Source organism: Branchiostoma belcheri, unplaced genomic scaffold (assembly GCF_001625305.1).
Source record: "Branchiostoma belcheri isolate BF01 breed outbred unplaced genomic scaffold, Haploidv18h27 scaffold53, whole genome shotgun sequence".
In the NCBI taxonomy this organism is placed as follows: domain Eukaryota; kingdom Metazoa; phylum Chordata; class Leptocardii; order Amphioxiformes; family Branchiostomatidae; genus Branchiostoma; species Branchiostoma belcheri.
The window spans coordinates 1,015,533-1,036,967 of record NW_017804165.1 but is presented as its reverse complement, the minus strand read 5'-3'; the positions used below and the strand labels follow the sequence as shown (position 1 = coordinate 1,036,967).

The window sequence follows — 21,435 nt, the reverse complement described above, 5'->3', positions numbered from 1 at the left end:
GCTCACTCTGCCAATTGTGATGTTGCAGATTAACTGCTATACAAGATGGTGCGAGATTGGTTTGTTACATTATCACATGCAATCAAATCAATAGGTGCAACATTATAAATAAATATTGTCCTTGTTTTGGCAAGTTTATCACCAACCTCAAATACAGCTCATGGACATAAATCTTTTGGTATTTAATATATGTGATAGCATGTTCATTAAAATATAATTCTGAGGTTATGAATGTAGTTAATCTGTTATACATCTTATGTAACATGTAAGTAACATGAAGGCATTGATGATGATGTAAGACTAAACCACATTGGCAGTTTTAGCAATAATGATACTTTGCAGACAAGAAATTATTGAAAAGATCCATGGAAAAATTCCTCATGTACATAAATTTCATATACTGTATGGGCTAACATCATGATGATTGAAAGAATATATAGTTTTATGAAAAGCAGTCCTCAGTTAGTATTACAAAGCATGGTGTGAGAGGCTCTCCCTCCCTTGCTATCTCAGGAATTTATACAAGGCAGATCGATGCCCGAGTTCTGTAATGTCTTCATCAAGTTGAAAATGTTTGACTCGGGAAAGTGGTGAACGACGAAAATCGGTGTTCGTGTCCCAGAAACTCCTGTTAATGCCACGAAAGTCTCCTCAATCCTCCTTCTCGTCCATCGTTTCCGTGACAAACGGAACATGTTCTACAGTTTTTGGCGGGCGGTAGCTCCCCATTCCCGCCGCTCTCTCCGCTTCCTCCTGTGTGTACGGCTCCGTTTTCAGTTCCTTAAGTCTCCTCTTGTGTCCCTTTGACTTGAAGTGTTCCTTAAGAGCATGAGAGTCGATGAAATATCGCGCACAGTGGAGGCAGTAATGCTGGGCTGACCCAGGCAAGTCCAGGTCGACATCTTGATTCATCAGTGCAGAAGCCTTTTCTGGTTTCAAGTCATCGTGGACTTGGTCGACATCCTTACTCCGGCGTTTGGTCTTCATCTTCTTGTTGTTCTTCATGCCACCTCGGTTGGCGTTCCTGTGTCGCACACGTCCCATTTTCTTCACGAAACGCAGAAGATACTTGTCCACACGTGTATCAAGTGGGAGGGGGGCAGTTACACAAGTCCACTTCAAAATGCTTTTTACCTCCGAAACAGCGAGGTTTGAATCAAACTATCTGCTCAGTTTTTTTCTTTGAGATATTGCCCAACAGCCGAGGTAAACAATATTCATTAAATGTTTCAGTTTTACCCCCAAACTGCTGTCATTCATTGATCACACTTGGCATATGTCTCTCTTGTATGACTCACGGAAAAGAAAAAGGAAAACGTGTTCGCTTTCCAGAGATCACAACGTAAACCGGAAGTACACTTCAAGATTTTTAGGGGAAACTTGACTTACTGAATATCAATGGATAATATAATGAAATAGTAAGAGCAGAAATATAGATATGTGATAACATTTGCATACCTTTTATTATCACAAAAATGTACATGTAATGTTCGTAAGTGGAATATTGCAACTGATATATTTCTCTGATATAATATATTTTCCCTGTAACTAAAATAGTTTCTTCCGGATTTCTATGTTCTGATTGGTCGGTAAGGGCGATGACGCAAGCTAACCCTACCCTATAAATTCTGGGGCGCCACACATGCGCTTGGCATTCAATGGCGGACAGCCTGGTTGATTCGTCTTCTCTTGAACTCTGCTAATCTCTCTAACTTTTGCTTTGTTTTCCAACTTTTACATCATCCAACCGATCAGGTGTATGCAAGACCCTCCTATCTGCCACTGGACGACGTTTTGGGTGACTTCGTGAGAATTTAGTGGCGTTTTTTCCTGCTGACCCCTGGCATTGTTTTTGAAAACAGCGCGCGCGCGGGCTATCCAAATTTTTCGCGGGAAATCAAGGAGGGCCTGGATCACGATCGGTGAACTTGCTTCTTGCTGAAAACTGAACGCCAAACCGAAGAGATGTCGCAGCAATCTGCCGTTCTGCACCTCGAGGATGGGGCTGTCTACGAAGGGCGACTGTTCGGAGCACAGAAAAGTGTTGCCGGGGAAGTCGGTAAGCTGCCGCCCTCCCCCTTTGCACATGTCTTTTTTTGTTGTGTCCATTTTCAACTCTGTGTTTGCAGCTGTTTCTATCTTTGACAGTTTTGACTCACCAGTTTTTAGATGTAAACAAATTTAGAAGACCTGGAAATGATGTGTTGATGTAGAATCTGTTCATGAAATTTTCATTTTAGATTTTATTGATGATGTGAGTTTTGTGACACAGTGACAGTTTATACACAAGAAAGAAAAATTATATTTTTGCTCTCTTTGCTGTTCACATTTGATCACTATACTTTGGTTGGCCGAAAGGTTCCTAGTTATTGACTGTAAGGTTAACATTCGTGTAGAGTGATTCTCACATTTTCTTTTGTGTATCTATGCATAATTTATTTGATTTACCTGTCTTGAGGTGATTTGAATAAGACAACACAAAGTTTATTTTGTGGATTAAATCCACAGGCTTCTAGTTCTGTCCCCTCTCCCAAATCACAGCGTTAGGCCACACAGATTTAATTTTATGGATGACATCCGCGTGTGCATTGCTTTTCGCCTGTCCTCAAAAAAAGAAAAGGCTCTGGCCTGGGTGCCATTCTCCATACTGTTCATGGTAGCTATCAACAGTAGGGAGCTGACAGTAACTACAGAAGACGCCACCCAGGCTGACGAAGCTCCACGGAACTCCAGAACTCAGTACAGTACCGACTCCTAAATGCTGCAAAAGGCCAGCATGTGCCGGCTTGTCTTAAAAGTTGTTATGTACAAGGGGGTTTAAAAAGAGACCTCCTTGTTATGTGCTACTGCAAATTTGTGTGGTTTATCAGCATATTTATTTGGCTGGAATTTTTTCACCTGCGTGCACTAGTTTGGGGTCTTCTGAGGATGTCATCCATAAAATTAAGACAGTGCGAAGTTAGAGAGATAAGCAACAATTTGTAAGCTGTAACAGGTATTATAGGGCTAGTCATTAGATTTCTATTGGAAAACATGAAGGCCTGCACGACAAATATTTCCTTGCTGGCATGTGTTACAAGCATGTAACAGTGGGGTTCAAGCTCCACTAGGTGGAGTAGTGGTTATGGTGCTCTGGTCGTAAGCTGGCTGCCTGAGTTCAGTGCAGGTTTGATTCCCGGTGTCCCGGGAGTCAGGGGTTTTTGCGTTTCTGCTCGCTCCAGTAACGTTTCAAGCACATTTAGACATCAATTCACTTGTAGTAGGCAGTTGTTTCACAGGAGTCTATGATTTAGTACAAAATCTATTGATTACCAAGTCATGACAGTGATTGTTGCACTGACTCTCCCTTTTCTTCCCAGTGTTCCAGACTGGAATGGTGGGGTACCCAGAATCCCTCACCGACCCGTCCTACCGCTCCCAGATCTTGGTCCTGACCTACCCCCTCATCGGCAACTACGGGATTCCCGAGGACGGTCAGGACGAGTACGGGATCCGCAAGTGGTTTGAGTCGGCAAAGATCCACGTGTCGGCTCTGATCGTCGGGGAGTACTCCCAGCAGTACAGCCACTTCAGCGCACAGAAGTCCCTGTCGGACTGGCTGAAAGAATACGACATTCCTGCCATTGAAGGTACTGATTCAATTTACATGGAAAAAGACTAGTGCTAAAGTTTTATGATACTAAAGTATGTTGCATGGTGAAGTACAGAGATCTGTGTTTATGGCTTGTTCATTCATACTTTGATTTGTGAACCTATAGAAAGCAAGAATTGTTATCTCATTGAGTTGAGTTTCCATTTTAAGGGCAAGTACTGTATTATACATTGTTAACTTATTTTACATCAATCAGTGAAAAGTATGTATGTATCTGCATGGCCTTACATTTTGTGTATTGTTTTCAGGTATTGACACGCGTGCCCTGACCAAGAAGATCCGTGAGAAGGGCACCATGTTGGGGAAGGTGGTGGTTGACGGCAACGATGTTCCATTTGAAGACCCCAACCTGAGAAACCTGGTGGCTGAGGTGTCATATGATGTAGGTGTCTCTTTTTAGTGTTCAGTACCAAAGAATTCATGTAGTGATGTATCCCTCATTGTTATACATCCAGAAATATCATTTTTTAGAGTATTGTAAAAACCCTCAGAGTCAGAGGTCTAGTCACAGAAACCTAAACAATGAATTTAACAGTGGAGTGTAGACTTTGAGTCTTAAGACTAGTAAGTAAGAGAGAAGGATATGGATGTTAATCTCCGAGCAGATCATACAGTGGCAAGGAAAAATTATGAGCAGATATTGCAGAAGTTTTTGGGCATTGCTGATGGAATTAAACTCTCATTACTAACCCTTGAGGAACAACCTTTCTTGTCTCAGGAGCCGCAGGAGTACAACCCGAAAGGTGATGTGAGGATCATGGTGGTGGACTGTGGGCTCAAGTTCAACCAGCTCCGCTGCCTCTGCAGACGGGGTGCCAAGGCCAAGGTTGTTCCCTGGGACTACAAGTTCAACAGTGATGGTATGTGTATTTTCTGTATTTTGTTGTGCTTTGTTGTATTTTGACTTTACGTTGCCATTGTGCTGTGTTGTTTGATACCTTTAATAATTGTCTTGTAGGTTTAAGAAGAGAAGTACATTAGATGAATATACATCTATTTGTTCATTCCGTTTTTTTGAATGACCTCTGTTTGTACATGCACTGTATAGTAGAGTCAAGTTAAGAGAATTTATGTTCGCCTTTTTACAGAGTATGATGGCCTGTTCCTGAGTAACGGCCCGGGTGACCCGTCCATGGCCACACAGACCATACAGAACATCCAGCGTGTCGTGAACGAGCCCAACCCCAAACCTCTGTTTGGCATCTGCCTGGGGCACCAGCTTCTGTCCATAGCTATCGGTGCCAAAACCTACAAGATGAAGTAAGAATCAGCCTTTTTTTTTTGTTTCCTATATTCCTAAACAGAACTGTAGACAAGAGAACTGCTGTTGAACTTTTCTATGTTATGATCGCCATCCATTTTTGGGGGGGTCATATGATCAAGACTTTTGGCCACAAAGAAGTAGTTGAACAGTACATGTACTATTAGAAACTAGCTGTTGTTTTCTCAAATCCTAGATTCAGTTCTGGTCAAATTGAATTAGTACCATCATTGATCACTATAACATTGGTTTCTTCCTCTGTGGTAATTGTTGTTGTTGTTACTCTGCAGGTATGGCAACCGCGGCCACAACCAGCCGTGCATCCACTCTGGCACGGACCGGTGTTACATCACGTCCCAGAACCACGGCTTCGCTGTTGACGCATCCAACCTCCCCCAGGACTGGTCTATTCTCTTCACCAACGCTAACGACAAGACCAACGAGGTACCAGGTCTCTTCAACATTTGGGATGATTAAAAACTAGCCAGTTTAGCTTAACGAGTGTACAAGTGCACTGTCCAGAACTTATGAATCTACTGTGACAAAAATCTACTGCCATGCCAAAAAATGTATTTCTGTATCCTGTTGTTTTTCAGTCGGTATTTTATGTGGACTGGTAGATTTCACTCTTTCCCCATTCTTTGTTTGCAGGGTATTGTGCACAACTCCAAGCCCTTCTACAGTGTCCAGTTCCACCCAGAGAACATGGCAGGGCCACAGGACCTGGAGTCACTGTTTGATGTCTTCTTGGATGTGGTCAGAACGCACAAGAAAGGCATGGGACAGGCAGGGTAGGGGGCCTTGTATCTTTACATTGAAAGAATTAGTACTACTGGTAGCATTAAAAGTTGAACTTTTAAAACTGAAATTGAACAATCAGGTCTTTGTTACATTTTGTTGGACCCTAATACCTCATCCCTCGTGAACTTGAAAGTAGCCTACATGTCAATTTGAGCATTTCTTTAATAAATTGTTGAAATTGTGGTACCAAAAAAGTTTAACGTACAGTGTAGTCATCTTGAATACTAGATTAAGTGTTTAAAACTTTTAACAGTTATCTCACTGTTAACTTTTAATAAAAGCCTATTCTGACTAAATTCGAATTGTGCCTTTAGGTAAGTCCCAGAAAAATTCTCATTTTAACAAATGTTCCTCCCACAGCCCTTGCGTAAAGGATCGTCTGGTTGACCATCTTGAGTACAAGGTGCCACCATCGGTGCCTGAGAGTCGCCCCAGCAAGGTGCTGATCCTGGGCTCAGGGGGCCTGTCTATTGGTCAGGCCGGGGAGTTCGACTACTCTGGATCTCAGGTTTGTGATTTTGCCCACTAGTTAGCTTTTAGTATTGTGTGCAATGCCACTAGTGTAAATTACGCTGCCTATATTTTGAGTCTTATACCTGTAATTGTGGAAGTGGTGAGGTTCAGCCTTGTATGACTCAGATTACTTGTGATAAGGTAAGAAGTTATCTATTTCCCCTAGAATTCTTGTTACCATGCCTCCTGTTTTTTTAGGCCATCAAGGCGTTGAAGGAAGAAGGTATCCAGACGGTCCTGATCAACCCAAACATCGCCACAGTCCAGACCTCCAAGGGCCTGGCAGACAAGGTGTACTTCTTACCCATCAAACCTGACTACGTCACACAGGTCAGCGGACAAGTTCTCTCATTCTCCTCTATTTTTAGTTCATTTGGTTGATTCCATAGCTGAATAGGTACAAATGTATTATAAGAAGTGGGCTGTGGTTAAATCTATGAATAGTCTGTGAATAAAAACACACAGTCCTCTTGAGACAGGCATATGTAGTGGTGAGTCCTCACCAAAGACAATGATTCAGATATAATTTTAGACATACAGTCAAACCTGTCTATAGTGGTCACTCAAGGGACTGGTCAAAATTGACCACTATGGCCAGGTGACCACTATAGAGAAATGGCCGTTAGTTGCCCCCCCCCCCAAGTGACACATGCTTTCAGTACCATTGAACAAAGATGTATTTATGTCTTTATTCTCAAACATATGAAAACATTCATTGCACAGGTAAGTCTCTTTTCAAATGTAACATTACATGTTATAATTCAATTGTTGTTCTTTTGCTTTAGTTGTGGGCTTGAAAAAATTATATATCAAAACTGCATGCACTCGACATGATACTCAGTTGATCTACTGGGACTATGAAACCTTCCCACTAAAGTATACAAAATCACTGGTTGCCGTTTACTGTTCTTGTGTACGTGTAACATCGATGTTACCTACAGAAAACTTGAAAGCGAATCAAACAACAAAGTTTCTGTCGACTCCAAGCCATGTTTCTTCCGACTGCAAACTCCTTCGACCGATAATTCCTTCTCACTCGCTGTCAGTTGAATCACATCCACCTTGTGGAATACGTTCGACGTCTGTCTTTCCGCTTTTGCCATCGTTTCTCCGCAATCGCCACGTTACTAGTACCGTAAGTCGACAAGTGGAAGAGAATGACATCGCCATGTTTTTGTTCTTTGGTGAGTGCTTCGCATGACCGACATCGCCACAACGAATTCCAACGATGTAAACAAGATTTTTTGTACCAAGATGCTGTCCATTTAGTTAACAGCAAAATAATTGTTCATCTGTTGCCGTTTATTTTCCGTTTTTTGGTCATTTTTGAACATGAAAACGTAGCGAAAACTTTCCTTTGTTTACGGCTTGGGTTTCTTCCGGCGTGGGTTGTCTGCCTCTGCCATTATGCCAATGTGGTGGTCAACAAAAATAGTGCTGCTTTCAGGCTTACAAATTTTGTAGAATATTCACTACAGACTTAAGTTTACGATGGAAATTAGTTTTAATAATGTATTCCAAATATTTTTGTAATGTAATCACGCCATTTGATGCTATAAAATTAAATAAAAGTCGGCAGATCTACCTTCAAACTAATGGAGTCTTCCGATGACCCCAATTGACCTGATTGTCGCTGCAGCCTGCGCCATTTTGAAAAATCACGAAACGCATTTTCTCAGCCCAAATTTCTTGAATTATGCCCGTGAAAAAGGGAAGTTGGCCACATATTTATGCTTTTCAAGGAATCGAAAAATCAAATATGGATATTCGTAAGTTTTTTGTAAGGATGATTGCCGCAATCTTCGCCGAGTCCACTGAAAGCACCGCGGCACGCACGACATGGTGTTTCAGATATAAAAGACGCCAACACAAGCGACCGCAAAAATTTCGTGTCAAAATCAAGTTTTCCTTTATTTCATACACATCTGGAGTCTAATTTCAGTTCACATTTTAATAATGTAGCGGCCACAAAATTATCACAAGGCTTGATTGAACGTCCTAACGGCCGTAGCCCGAGGTCGGGTGGTGTTACATACGTGGTGCTTAGCGGGTAACGGCCGGCCAGCCGTGACCGCTATCGGCGGTGTTGACAGCCGGCGGGACCGGAATGGGGTGACCGCTGACCGCGTTGAACAGTGACCGCTATATACGCGATTCTTAATGCTTACGTAAATGGGAAAAATTCAAGGGACCGGCAAAAACCGACCGCTATGGCCGGGTGACCGCAATGCCAAGGTGACCGCTAGTACAGGTTTGACTGTAGCTCTAGTTTTAGACAATTACCTTTTACTATGTGGATTTTGAAGTTAATTTGTACTCTGTTTCTATGTTCTTTTATCCTTGTTATTTGCAATTAGCCTTCGGACAGGAATTTGCAATTAACTAATGCAATAAAAGTCAGGTTTTCCTGGTACAAAACAATGTATTTTAATGTATATGAGGGATTGTACATATTGCCTGTCTTGTCCATTGTAATTTTTTATGCAATTCAGGGAGTCTTATCCCTGCTGTAAGGTTTGCTTTTTGATGTCACAAATAATGTAAAAAAAATCAATTATCAAACTTATCATTTTTAAATACCAGGTCATCAAAAGTGAGCGTCCAGACGGAGTGTTGCTGACCTTCGGTGGACAGACGGCGCTGAACTGTGGCGTGGAGCTGACCAAGCAGGGCGTTTTCGAGAAGTACAACGTGCGCGTCCTTGGTACCCCGGTCTCGTCCATCGTGATGACTGAGGACCGCGAGATCTTCGCCAAGAAGATGGCTGAAATTAATGAGTTTGTTGCCCCCAGCGAGGCAGCATACTCTGTGGACCAGGTAAGTTATGCTGCACTAAAGGGTTAACATTAAACTTGAAGTATATGGAAGTAATTGAAAGAGAAACACGTATGCAAGATTGTACTGTGGTGGTACTGTTTGATTGTAGTTGGTCAATGATACTGTACTCATTTCTTAAAGATAAATTCATCTGCACAGCTGAACAGATAAATTGATACTACAACCATCACTTTTTTTCAGAGTCAAAGAATAAGCTGCCAGAACAAGTCAAACACTGGCCTAAGAAATGGAACTGGAAAAATTGAATGTGTGTATAAAATTTCCTGCTAATTCTTTTCAGACTGTCGAAGCTGCAGAGCGCTTAGGCTACCCCGTCATGGTGCGAGCAGCCTACGCCTTGGGCGGGCTGGGCTCAGGGTTTGCCAACAACAGAGGAGAACTGACCAAGCTGGCTACGGCGGCCTTCGCTCACACAAACCAAGTCCTGGTGGACAAGTCGCTCAAAGGCTGGAAGGAGGTGGAGTATGAGGTGGTCAGGGATGGCTTCGACAACTGCATCACGGTGGGTCCTTTGTTTTTGATTATATTGTAGGTTATAAGGTTTTTAATTGGATCATAGCTGTCTTTTTTATATACGTTTAATTTTTATGGCTCAAGTTACTGGTCCATGTCAAATGTGTTGGCAGATCTACAGTATGTGGCCTTGCTGACATTTTGCTTGATTCATGATTACAGAGAGACGCATTCACAGAAAAAGTCATTCAGGTATTAATTTGAGCAAAAGCATGGTAAGATAATGGTTGTTGTTTCCTCAGGTTTGTAACATGGAGAATGTGGACCCGCTGGGGATCCATACGGGAGAGTCCATTGTCGTGGCTCCCAGTCAGACCCTGTCCAACAAGGACTACAACATGCTGAGGACGACGGCTATCAAGGTCATCCGCCATCTGGGGGTGGTGGGGGAGTGTAACATCCAGTATGCACTCAACCCGGAGAACGAACAGGTCTGATGTCTTTAGAAACCCTGTTACTCTTCTGTTCAGCAATATGCAATGAACAGTGTAACATTTCATGTATATTGAAAAAGATGTCATGAAAATGAGAACATAGAATATATAGAAACTTTCAGTACATACATCACCAAAAATATTTGATATTTAAATCCAAGATTCAAGATCACTTTATTGAACATTGCAGTGAGACCACTGAATTATGTCCAAAGTTTAAAAACAATTTACTACAGACAAACAGTATTTTCCACAATAAGATGCATTGGCTTTTTAGAAATGTTGCCATCTATAAGAATAAGTTGCACTGGTCAGAAAAAGGAAATATTTGCCAATCTTTTTACTTACATACAAAATGACATCCAGGAATCCTGTTAATATTCAACGAGTGTCATTCTTCCCTTTCCAGTTCTACATCATCGAGGTGAATGCCCGTCTGTCCAGAAGCTCTGCCCTGGCCAGTAAGGCCACAGGTTACCCGCTGGCTTACGTGGCGGCCAAGCTGGCCCTGGGTATCCCCCTCCCCGAGCTGAAGAACTCCGTCACAGGCTGCACCACGGCCAACTTTGAGCCCAGTCTGGACTACTGCGTGGTCAAGATCCCACGCTGGGACCTGAGGAAGTTCAACCGAGTCAGCAAAAATGTAAGACGCAAAATTTTTCTAAGTTGACTTATTATCTGCCTTTCTCAATTTCAATATTATCTGTACCTGTGGATTTGGAAGGGACTATTATAGTGCCTGTATTCATTTTTGTAGAAGAAGACTATTTATTTAGCTCTTTTGTTCTTGTTTCGGTACAAATGAAAATGGCTGTAGTAGTTAATGTTAATGAAAATGAATAGCAAGGATACAACTCAAATGTTCACATGTCTTGTAGTTTCCTGGCTTATGCTTAAAGTGTTCTTTCAGCTTTGTGGTAACAGAATATTTATAGGATTATCATTGACTGTCGAAAACCTACTAAGGAAGGTAAACAGACAGTTGTATGAAAACGGGTATGGCTTATTGGAGAAAGAAAAACAGAGGCCTATGGTTTGATAAACTAGAAACACTGTTCAATTGAGTTTTACAGTTGCTGATCATCTGACAATACTTTCTCCCTGCCTTTCCCCAGATTGGCAGCTCCATGAAGAGTGTAGGAGAGGTGATGGCAGTGGGACGGCGGTTTGAGGAGGCCTTCCAGAAGGCTCTGCGCATGATGGATGAAAACTGCCTCGGCTTCGACACAAACCACAGCCTGATCGACCTGGAACTGTCAGATCTAGATAAGGTAAGGATGCTGGTACTCAATGTTTAAAACACACACTCACTCTCCGGTTTATCGTCTGTCATTCCCCGACTTCCGAGGGTTAGACATACTCGCACTGCAATACTGAGGCTTGATGGCAGCCTACCTCTTGCCTCTGTCCTGTGGGTTGATGGACGTAGGTCCGAGTTTTAAACGACTGCATTTTCTTAGTGGTTGATAAACAGATTTGATACATGTATGTAACGGGAATGTTTTTGTATCTGGCAAAGGTTTTTAATCGATACATAACATAAAGTTATTGACATCAAAAAGTTATTGATACATAAAAGTTATTGTCTTAAAAGACATATTCACCCAACACTACTGTCCCTGTGCTTAAGAAAGATGTAATCTGTTTATACAGGAGCTGGTCAGTCCCACAGACCAGAGGATCTTTATGGTGGCCAAGGCCATCGCAGCCGGCTACACCATCGACCGTCTGTACAACCTGACTCGCATCGACAAGTGGTTCCTCTACAAGTTCAAGAACATCGTGGACTGTGCTCAGACAATGCAGAAGTTCTGCACAAAGGTGAGAGAAGGGTCCACATAACTTTTTAACTTACATTTTTGCATTTCACATATGAATTGTAGCCACAACAAACACAACACAGGTCCATTCTCTACTAACAAAATATTCTGATCATTGTTGATATTGAAATCAGTGGTATTTGAAGTTAACAGACTGTTATTAAAAAATAAGGAATTTTTACTTTTGATATTATTTCTATCAAAAGTAAAGGAGAATTTGTAGATGATACATTTGAGTAGTGTGAGGTTCTTTTGGAGATTTGAAGAATTAGTTTCTAAAGTGCTTCTACACTGTACTTCCTTTTCGTACTTTGCAGGCCAATATGCTGGACAAGGACATCCTGCTTCAAGCCAAACAGCTGGGCTACTGTGACAAACAGATCGCTGCCTGTATTGAAAGGTAAGGCTCTTCAAATATACTCTGATACAAACTCAAATTTTGTTGACTTAAAGGACAGGTGACTAAACAAAAGCTGGTTCTACAATACTGTGCTGTTGCTTCTGATGTTATAAGTCACCAGAAAAAAGTTGCACAAAGCAGTCAATATTGAAGAAACCATACTCGAGGTTGACAATATTTTATCTTGTTCCTTAGCACTGAGCTGGCCGTGAGGAAAGCCCGTCAGCAGTATGGCGTTGTACCGAGTATAAAGCAGATAGACACGGTGGCTGCAGAATGGCCGGCCTCTACAAACTACCTGTACCTGACCTACAACGGCTCTGCCAGCGACCTGGACTTCCCCGGAGGTTACATCATGGTGATCGGGTCGGGCGTGTACCGTATCGGCAGCTCCGTGGAGTTCGACTGGTGCGCTGTGGGATGTATACGCGAGCTGAGGAAGGTACTATCGCTTTATTTCTTGGTACTTTTGGATTTCCTCATTGTGTGGTATAAGTTGTGGGTACATTTTTATTGCAAGTAGAACATTTAATCTATCCCAGTTGTAATGTTACATTTATACTTTTGTGAAGATGTATGTAAGGAATTTGGGATTTCCCCCCATGAAAAAAAGTGACCAGAGGTTGCAAAAGCAAGTGAGACATTGATGACTAGGCAGTGGCTTTTAGAACCGTTACTTTCATAGAGATGAGGTTCGTGACTACCATTAAATACTTTGATAGATTGTTCTGAACTGGCTTTGCTTGTTTTACAGCTTGGCTTCAAAACCATCATGGTGAACTACAACCCTGAGACAGTGAGCACAGACTACGACATGTGTGACAGGCTCTACTTTGACGAGATCACTTTTGAGGTTGGTACAACAGTTACTGCAGGAATAAACTTAGTATTACGATGAAGTTGGAAAAGCCACAGCTGCAATTTTCATGCATTTTTGTTCTCAGAACTCAAAATTATTATTTATTTTCTGACTTTGGTTGTCCGAAGAGCTGTCTGTTATTGACTTTGATGTTGCTTCTATCCTAGACTGTGATGGACATCTATGAGTTTGAGGACCCAGAAGGCATCATCCTGTGTATGGGAGGACAGCTGCCCAACAACATTGCCATGGATCTGCACAGGCAACAGGTATACATGTTAACAATGAGATCTGTTTCCATCTTGTAACATAGTGGTTTAATTGAAAGCTTCGGGACTTTCCTCTTGGTTATAGTCTTACCAAGGAATGAATATTCGAATGAAGGCTCATTCATGGATTGAATTTAGTTGACATCATTTTCTAGATTTTTGGAACAGGATAATGAAAAATGTTTGAGATCTGCATAAGAAGAAAATTTACACAAATTGATGATCTGAAAATAAAAGTTGCATGGACTCCTTCCAAATCATTTCTCTAACACAATTACATGTACCTTACAGGCCCGGATCCTGGGTACATCGCCAGAAGGCATTGACAACGCAGAGAACAGGTTCAAGTTCTCCCGTATGCTGGACAACATCGGAATCGAACAGCCCCAGTGGAAGGAACTGACAGACATGGACGTAAGTAAAATGGACAAATTCAAAAGTCTCACTGTAGCATGTGTCTATAGCTGTTGCATAGACTTCTAAGTGTAGAGCTCAGCGTTTTGTGGTAAAGCCCTTTGCAGAAGCACCACCTTGCACTTAGTGTCAAAACTGCACCTTGCAGTAACTGCCTTTCAGTAACTTTGTCCTCAGATTTGTTACCTTCGCCAAGAAGGTTATGTTTTCGTTGGCGTTCGTGTGTCTGTGTGTGTGTGTGTGTGTGTGTGAGCACGATAACTCAAGAAGGCTAAGATGGATTGTCTTGATACTTGGTAGGTGGGTAGGTCTTCATGAGACGTGGAACTGATTAGATTTTGGGCCCCCTAACGGCTTGTTATGGTACTGCAGCTGAACTTCCGGTTTTGATATCTCGTGATCTAGACATACTAGGGTGACGAAATTTGGATGGTAGGTAGCTCTTGTGCTGGGGAACAAGTGACATGAGTTTGGATCCCCTAGCGGCTTGCTCTGGAATTGCAGGGGCATTAGTTGAAAAATGTTTAAAGGCGGATAACTCAAGAACCGATTGATGGATCGTCGTGATTTTTGGCATGTAGGTAGCTGAAGTGATGCTTGACTAATGTTATTACAATTATGCAAATATTAATGTAATTTGCATAATTAATGAGGAAATTCTATTTATCAGCTGCATTCCATGATAGGACTATTCAAGCTTGTGATATATGTAATGCAGAACGGCAGAAATACAGGCAGATATCTATTATGCAAATGAAGACTTAATTTGCATAATTAACGAGAAAATGTTATAATTACATAGTGGTAATGTCTGGAATTTCATACTTGGGATATTTGAAAGTTATGTGAACGTGAACATTATTAAACATAATTTATTCAAATAAGGACCTCATTTGCATAATTTATGAGGACATGCTATAATGGCATGCATTGATAAGATAAGACTGTCTTCTGGTGTAGAATATGATCAACAGATATAATTGATGCAATATAGGATCCTATTCGCACAATCAGGGGGATTTATCTATAATGTCTTAGTCATAAAGGCTAACATCATTTGGCGAAGGTATGAGATCGTGGAACTCTAGTTGATGATCATATTGAATGACACATTTTCAACCAAACATTTTGAATACACTGATTTCCTTAGCAGTCAATATTATTGAGCTCTGTGGATGTAATTTCTTGTGCTTTGGTCACGTTTCCAGACTGCTCGTGAGTTCTGTGAGAAGGTTGGGTACCCGTGCCTGGTGCGACCGTCCTACGTGCTGAGCGGTGCGGCCATGAACGTGGCCCACTCCGCACACGAGCTGGAGGACTACCTCAACAACGCTGTGTCCTTTTCCAGGGAACACCCTGTCGTCATCTCCAAGTTCATCCTGGAGGCCAAGGTGCTTTTTCATTACACCTTAGTTCATCTGTGTTGGTAGTAATCATAGTAAAAGGTTGAACTTTATTCCAACACACAATTGTACAGGGATCAACTCCCTGGCACTTTTGATCAATTGCTTACGTACATATCAGTTAAATCTCACGTGTTTGTAAACCGTAACTCTCGTGAGATCACGTTGTGAAGTGATTGGTCATTAATTATCCTGATGAAGGCGACAGTGGTCGCTGAAAATTTGATCCCTGAAAATTTGATCCCTGTACAATTGTGTGTTGGAATAAAGTTCAACCTTTTACTATGTGCTTTGGGCATTTTGCAGAAACATTGCTCAACGTACAACACAAAGAGCAATACAGAAATATTTTAAGAATGCTTAATACAGATGAAAAATATAAAATTTATACCAACACCAAGAAGCAAACCCTACAGCAGGGATAAAACTCCCTGAATTGCAGAAAGTTTGCATAGGCATATCCAAATGATGATTTAGCCAAAAATCAATTTTTTTTTACATGACAAATTACTGCTCTCGTTGATGCCATTGTACCACAATTTGATACTTGTGTAATCCAGTATTCCTGATATCTTGATATTGTTCTGTCCTTGTTAGGAAATTGATGTTGATGCGGTGGCCAGAGATGGAGAGGTCCTGGCTATCGCTGTGTCTGAACATGTGGAGAACGCAGGTGTCCACTCCGGAGACGCCACGCTGGTGACCCCACCTCAGGTTAGAGCACGCCCCACAACTCCTGCACTTCACATGTATGATGTGATCATTAGAGAATAGACAAAAACTTAATCAAAACTGTACAGAATTGAGTGTGTAACCAATATGCTTTCCTGTATATTGAGACCTCAACAAGTACAAGTAAGTAAGTACATTGCAAGTGTTGCAGTATTCGTACTGCGCAAATTTGTTTACTTTCTCAAAGTTAATTATGTGCTCAGTAAACCTGTAAATTGAAAGTCGTAGGAACCTTGACCTGGACAAAATGTCTAACTGCAAGTTAATGATGTTCAATGATGAAATGTGCAGGGTAAATTGGACAGTTTTTTTCCAGTAAATTAAAAGTCTAAAATAGAAACCCTGACTCATGGAAACAAGACCCAAAGTAAAGCGTCCAGCCAGGCTGGATATTGCAGCCAGCGGGGAACCTCGGTGTGCAAACAGATCCCTGTTTTAAAGACACCAAATAAAGATTTAACCTTGTCTGTTTTTGATTTAGTGCTTGTTTTGTCAGGTTAGGACCTGCTCGGTTGGTGTAGCATGGATTAAAGTGTTGGGATAAGGCAACCTTATATAAACTCACCCTTAGTGGATGGCATCTATCCATGCATTGATTTTAATTGTTGTATTAAAAAAACAATAAAATAGAATGTCTATTCTATCTCAGCCAGACAATATGTTGACAAGACTTTGGTTGATACTAACAGTTGCCACCTGAGTTAGAATACACTGTTCTCAAGACATGTGGCAGCTTCAATAAGGCAGATGTAAGATTATCTTCACTGTAAGATGCATGGGCTTATATGTTGTTTGATTGTGACAATGGTGGATAGAGAAAGATTTTTTTGCAACCTGAAACAGTGGTTTTCCTGATGTTTGCAATTATCAGGTTAGAGACATTCTTGATTAATATAATGAGATTAACACTGGTCAGTTCAAATTGGGAAAAACAGAAGCAATTGGGAAACCTCAGAAATATCAAATTTCTGCCTATAAGTGTGGTATCATCTGAAAGCTCTTTTCATCACGAAAGTAGTCATGTGAAAATTATTAGCTAGTGATGTTCATAGGCTTAGATATGACTGATTGAAAATGTATTAGACCACTGGTCTGAGGGAAAACCATGTATGGGCTATAATTTAGGCCAGGTGGGCTGTATAAACAACAAGGTGTTGATTGGCCTAGACCATTGTGGTCTTGGCCCTGGCCAGACTGGACTTCACACCTCTAATCACCTAGCCCATTGAACCCAGCGCAGGCCAGTGGTCTGACAAGCAAGGTGTGATAACTCATTATGCGAGTGCTTTGTTCAGTGTGGAATGGCCAATTATAACTCATTTGCATTGGAGTGGGCTACTGCTAGGCCACTGTGTTCTATGCATAACCAAGTGTGGTCTGTGTGTTGTTCACATGGTCCAGCCAATAGACCACTGGCCTGGGCAACTTTCAAAACGGAATATCTTCATAATGTTACACGTTATGACCAAATTAAAGACATCATGATGCAGGGGAAATCATGCTCTTTCCAATGACATGTAAAAGTGTACTGTATCTTCAGTAGAAAAAAAGTTAGAAAATTGGATGACCAAGATGGCCGCCTTGAAATCGGGAAACTGAACTTCCCAATTTAAACTGACCAGTGTTACTGATGTTTATAACATTTTAAATGATGGCATCTTCTACAGGACTTGAATGAAGAGACCCTGCGTAAGATCCATGCCATCGTGCTGGCCATTGGGCGAGAGCTGGAGGTGACCGGGCCATACAACATGCAGCTCATCGCAAAGGTGCGTAACTCCTACTTTCCTCAGGGAAACTGTATTTCAGAGAAGAACTATCAGCTGCTTTTAGAAACCTGTTTTTATTAGGTGCTTACCAAATGTTTATTTACTGAATAACATGAGAAAACCTTTCTAATCTTTTTATTACCTCCATGAAATGTGTCATGGAGGTTATATTTTCAGTTGCGTTTATCTGTCCGTCCTTCCGTCCTTCCGTCCTTCCGTCTGTCTGTTGGTCAACAAGATAACTCAAGAACGCCTGGATGGATTGGTTTCATACTTGGTGTGTTGGTAGAGTGTGACAAAAACTGGAAACGATGAGATTTTGGTCCCCCTAGTGGCTTCCCTTGGTACTGCAGCGCAACTTCCGGTTTTGATATCTCGCGATCTGGACATGCTAGGGTCATGAAATTTTGATGGAAGGTAGCTCTCGTGCTTGGGAAGAAGTCATATGAGTTTGGGCCCCCTAGCGGCTTGTTCTGGAACTGCAGGGCACTTTCTGGCGAAATGTTTAAAAGCCAATAAGTCCAGACAGGAACAACATATTTTCATTATTTTTGGTGTGTAGGTAGCTGAGAGAGAGATGTACATAACTAAATGCAAATTATGCAAATGAGGACTTTATTTGCATAATTAATGAGGAAATTCTATAATTACAGTGTTTTACATTATACTATGTAGCCTATGGCAGGCGGAACTTCAACAGATACTAATTATGCAAATGATGACCTAATTTGCATAATTAATGTGAAAATTCTATGATTTCGTAATGGTGAATGATGAGAATGCCATACTTGGGACATCTGTAAGTTAATCAAAAGTTAACATACATCACGATGCATATATCATGTTAATGCAGAGGTCATTTGAACAATTAAAGAAGAAATTTACATATCAAGATCATATTTCATGGAGGTATGAGGTCTCGGAATTCTAGTTTAAAATTTCTATTTATCTGTCTTCACTGGCAAAACCAATGGTGCATTAGATAGAATTTAGTAGCTGAAGAAAGGGGGGGGGGTCATCTGCTATCAACTGTGAGTGGTGAGAGGTTGTAGAACATGAAAGGATTTCCTCAGCCCCAATCTTAAACTGTTGTAGTGTTCCAGCACTAGACCAAACCAGTCATGCTCTGGTGCTGATAGATGAAGGTCAAACTGTTCCCAGTGATGAAGTGTTTGAGGGTTCAGAGGTTTACGGTCAGCCTTTGGTCCTGAAGAAAGGGGCCGACTGTTGGTCACTGTGTGACTGCTCTTAGAGTTTCCTGTTGACAGACTAGCCTGGAAGATGATAAAGATTCAGCAAGGAGTGTTGGAGCTTGTTTGTTTTAATCAACCACACCAGCAACAGGAGCTTTTTGTGTGTGCTAGTACTCTATCACTTCTTAGAGAAAGTCTATTGTGTAAAAATAACTGCTATATCAAAGTCTTTTGACAGAACTGAAGTCTACCTACATGTCTTACCTAAAGAGCCCTCAAGGTATCAAAACAAATGCACCTCTTATGATAGCTAAAACCATTGCTGTAAAAATCAGTATCATGTTTTATTGTGGGAAACATACACAAGTACAGTACATGAATCAGAAAATGATACTCGTGGCTGATACTCTAGAAATTTCAGAGGGCATTGAACCCTTTGCTGCACATCTAAAATATAGCGACTCTCGAGGCTGTGTTAACATCTTCTGGGAGTGTTGAAGCTTATTGGCGCTCTGGGACAGAAACAGTAGCCCCCATATTGAAGCTGCATGTTTGTTGTTACTGTGGCTGGCATATATCAACACATGCCTCTCTGCTGAAAGCTGAAGCTTGCTGAGACCCTGTTCAGCAACAAACACAGGTGGCAGGAAATGGTGGTGATTTGAGTATGAAGGGACTTGTCGGTCCAGGAGGAAGGTCTTCCTTCTGTGACATCTAAACTAAGGTCTTCCTTCTGTGACATCTAAACTAAAAGGATGTTCCTGTGCATAAACAAATGACAGTGATGCTGCAAATGGGATGTTAGGATGGGGGCAACCTTTGTCTAAACAAATTAACTTGATGATGTGATAACATTACTCTGACCATTTATAAACTTTGTGAAATATGCACTACACACTACAGCCCTTGAGTGTATAGGAAGAAGGTCTGGACTTAATATCCAGACACTCAGTTCTTTTATTTCAGGATATTCTATGGTTCTGTCTACTTTTCAGGTTATAGTCATTGCTTCAAATCAATATCAGTTCCTTCAAACAAACCTGGTACTCATAACAGACATACATGTACTATGCAGACAGCGAAGCATTTTAAAGGCTGCTCTTTCCTCCAGGAGACCAGACAGTACATGACATGAGGTGAACATGTGTCGTTCCCTTTGCCACCTAGGTGAACCTAGCCTGTGACCTCTCTAGATTTATTGCACATGGCCATCATTTGATAGTTGGTGCCGGTGGAGGTCAGGGATGGGGCACAGAGGTCAGCAGAAGGTCATGTGTTATTGGTCTGGTTTGGTGGAGGATGAAATCATCCAGAGAGCATGCTGGGTAGCATTCTGGCAAAAGTTAAAGCATCAGTTTTCAAGGACAAGGAGAAATGTAAAATATGAAGTAAAGGACTGTTCAAGTCAGGGGAAGAAGTGACAAAATGAGATATGACATTTCATGACATATTCGAAGTTTCTGGTGGTCTTCAGTCATACCTTTTATGGTATTGAACAGACAAAGAAGCTGAATAGCCCATATATGTAGGACAAGGCCAACTTTCCTTTTAAGTAATTCCCTCTCCATATGCGTGGAAAAGCACAAGGCTAACGTAAGTAATGACCTTCGTACCACCTTCTTCAAAACATGTGGTTAACCACACTGCCCTGCTCTATTATATTTTGTCATCTCTCATGTATACCACCTGGACCAAGTCAAAGTATAAGCAGTGTGACTAAGTATGCTTCGGTAATGACCAATCAAAAGTTAAAGACATTACTGTGAAATCAAATACCCTTGATGATCAGGATGTTTTTGAAGATGGGAAGAGTGAAATTTTGATTCAGATTGCATGTAAAAAGAGAGATAGATAAGACTAGTGCTGAAGATATTTTGACAAATTTTGTACGGCATGAAGGTAGAAAATAACTACATGTACCTCCAGGATACAGGTACATGTAGCCGCACAAGTGTTGAAAGACATCAGTGGGAGGTGTGACACCCTGGGATGAAGGTGAAAGTCATGAAAAAGGTTAGACGGTGATGCAATTTCCTGTCTGCCCCGAGCAAGGAGGACCCCTTCTCCAGCTTCTTACATAGGATGGTTCCAGTACACCAGACACGTGGAGGGGCCAGGGTCCTCCATGTGATCCCTGTCCCCCTCTCAGGCAGACTTAATCAAGTACAGATTCTCTAGTCCCACCCAGATAGCCTGGAGTATACCCTGCCCTGATTCTGCCAGCCTGGTGCTGTACAGCATCCTCTGGGTTTGGTCCAAGAGGATGGGGAAGAAAAGGATGGGTTAGAAAGTACAAAATGAAAGAAAGATCATTTACTTCAGCTGAGTTTACTTGGAGAACACAGATTCACAGCCTATAAGTCACACTGAACGAAGAGATAATTATTTCTGAATAGATATTTATGTCACTCATTTATTTTCAATAGAAGCCAAAGGTGTTTCAGCTCCACATCTGGACATCTTTGTACATTACAAAATGACTTAAGGTAGACTGAGACACATGAATCTCATCTTATCTTAGCATATTACAAAACTGTATTATTTTGATGATATAAACTGACAAC

General features: G+C 41.4%; 2 protein-coding genes across 2 annotated transcripts in view; one reads left to right on the top strand and one right to left on the bottom strand.

Moving 5' to 3' along the window:
• Window positions 1–130: 130 nt before the first annotated feature.
• LOC109481002 (zinc finger protein 593-like) lies at window positions 131–1,334 on the bottom strand. The gene has a single exon (XM_019783479.1). It carries the CDS (start codon window positions 1,042–1,044, stop codon window positions 652–654), a length of 393 nt encoding a protein of 130 aa, XP_019639038.1. The 5' UTR covers window positions 1,045–1,334; the 3' UTR covers window positions 131–651.
• A 321-nt stretch (window positions 1,335–1,655) lies between these two features.
• LOC109481007 (CAD protein-like) overlaps window positions 1,656–21,435 on the top strand; it is a 52,311-nt gene continuing 32,531 nt past the window's right edge. Inside the window, exons 1-23 of the mRNA XM_019783486.1 lie at window positions 1,656–2,059; window positions 3,360–3,629; window positions 3,901–4,034; window positions 4,371–4,512; window positions 4,741–4,912; window positions 5,204–5,357; window positions 5,565–5,704; window positions 6,075–6,222; window positions 6,426–6,557; window positions 8,811–9,044; window positions 9,346–9,567; window positions 9,821–10,009; window positions 10,422–10,655; window positions 11,128–11,283; window positions 11,666–11,833; window positions 12,150–12,232; window positions 12,428–12,674; window positions 12,987–13,085; window positions 13,259–13,360; window positions 13,652–13,774; window positions 14,983–15,165; window positions 15,775–15,891; window positions 17,577–17,678. Of these exons, the coding sequence (XP_019639045.1) occupies window positions 1,966–2,059; window positions 3,360–3,629; window positions 3,901–4,034; window positions 4,371–4,512; window positions 4,741–4,912; window positions 5,204–5,357; window positions 5,565–5,704; window positions 6,075–6,222; window positions 6,426–6,557; window positions 8,811–9,044; window positions 9,346–9,567; window positions 9,821–10,009; window positions 10,422–10,655; window positions 11,128–11,283; window positions 11,666–11,833; window positions 12,150–12,232; window positions 12,428–12,674; window positions 12,987–13,085; window positions 13,259–13,360; window positions 13,652–13,774; window positions 14,983–15,165; window positions 15,775–15,891; window positions 17,577–17,678 (3,645 nt within the window). The 5' untranslated portion in view covers window positions 1,656–1,965. The remainder of the gene's footprint in view (window positions 2,060–3,359; window positions 3,630–3,900; window positions 4,035–4,370; window positions 4,513–4,740; window positions 4,913–5,203; window positions 5,358–5,564; window positions 5,705–6,074; window positions 6,223–6,425; window positions 6,558–8,810; window positions 9,045–9,345; window positions 9,568–9,820; window positions 10,010–10,421; window positions 10,656–11,127; window positions 11,284–11,665; window positions 11,834–12,149; window positions 12,233–12,427; window positions 12,675–12,986; window positions 13,086–13,258; window positions 13,361–13,651; window positions 13,775–14,982; window positions 15,166–15,774; window positions 15,892–17,576; window positions 17,679–21,435) is intronic.

Excerpts from the sequence above, each read along its gene's own strand:
- LOC109481002 (XM_019783479.1), bottom strand. The coding sequence starts at position 1,044 with ATGGGACGTGTGCGACACAGGAACGCCAACCGAGGTGGCATGAAGAAC.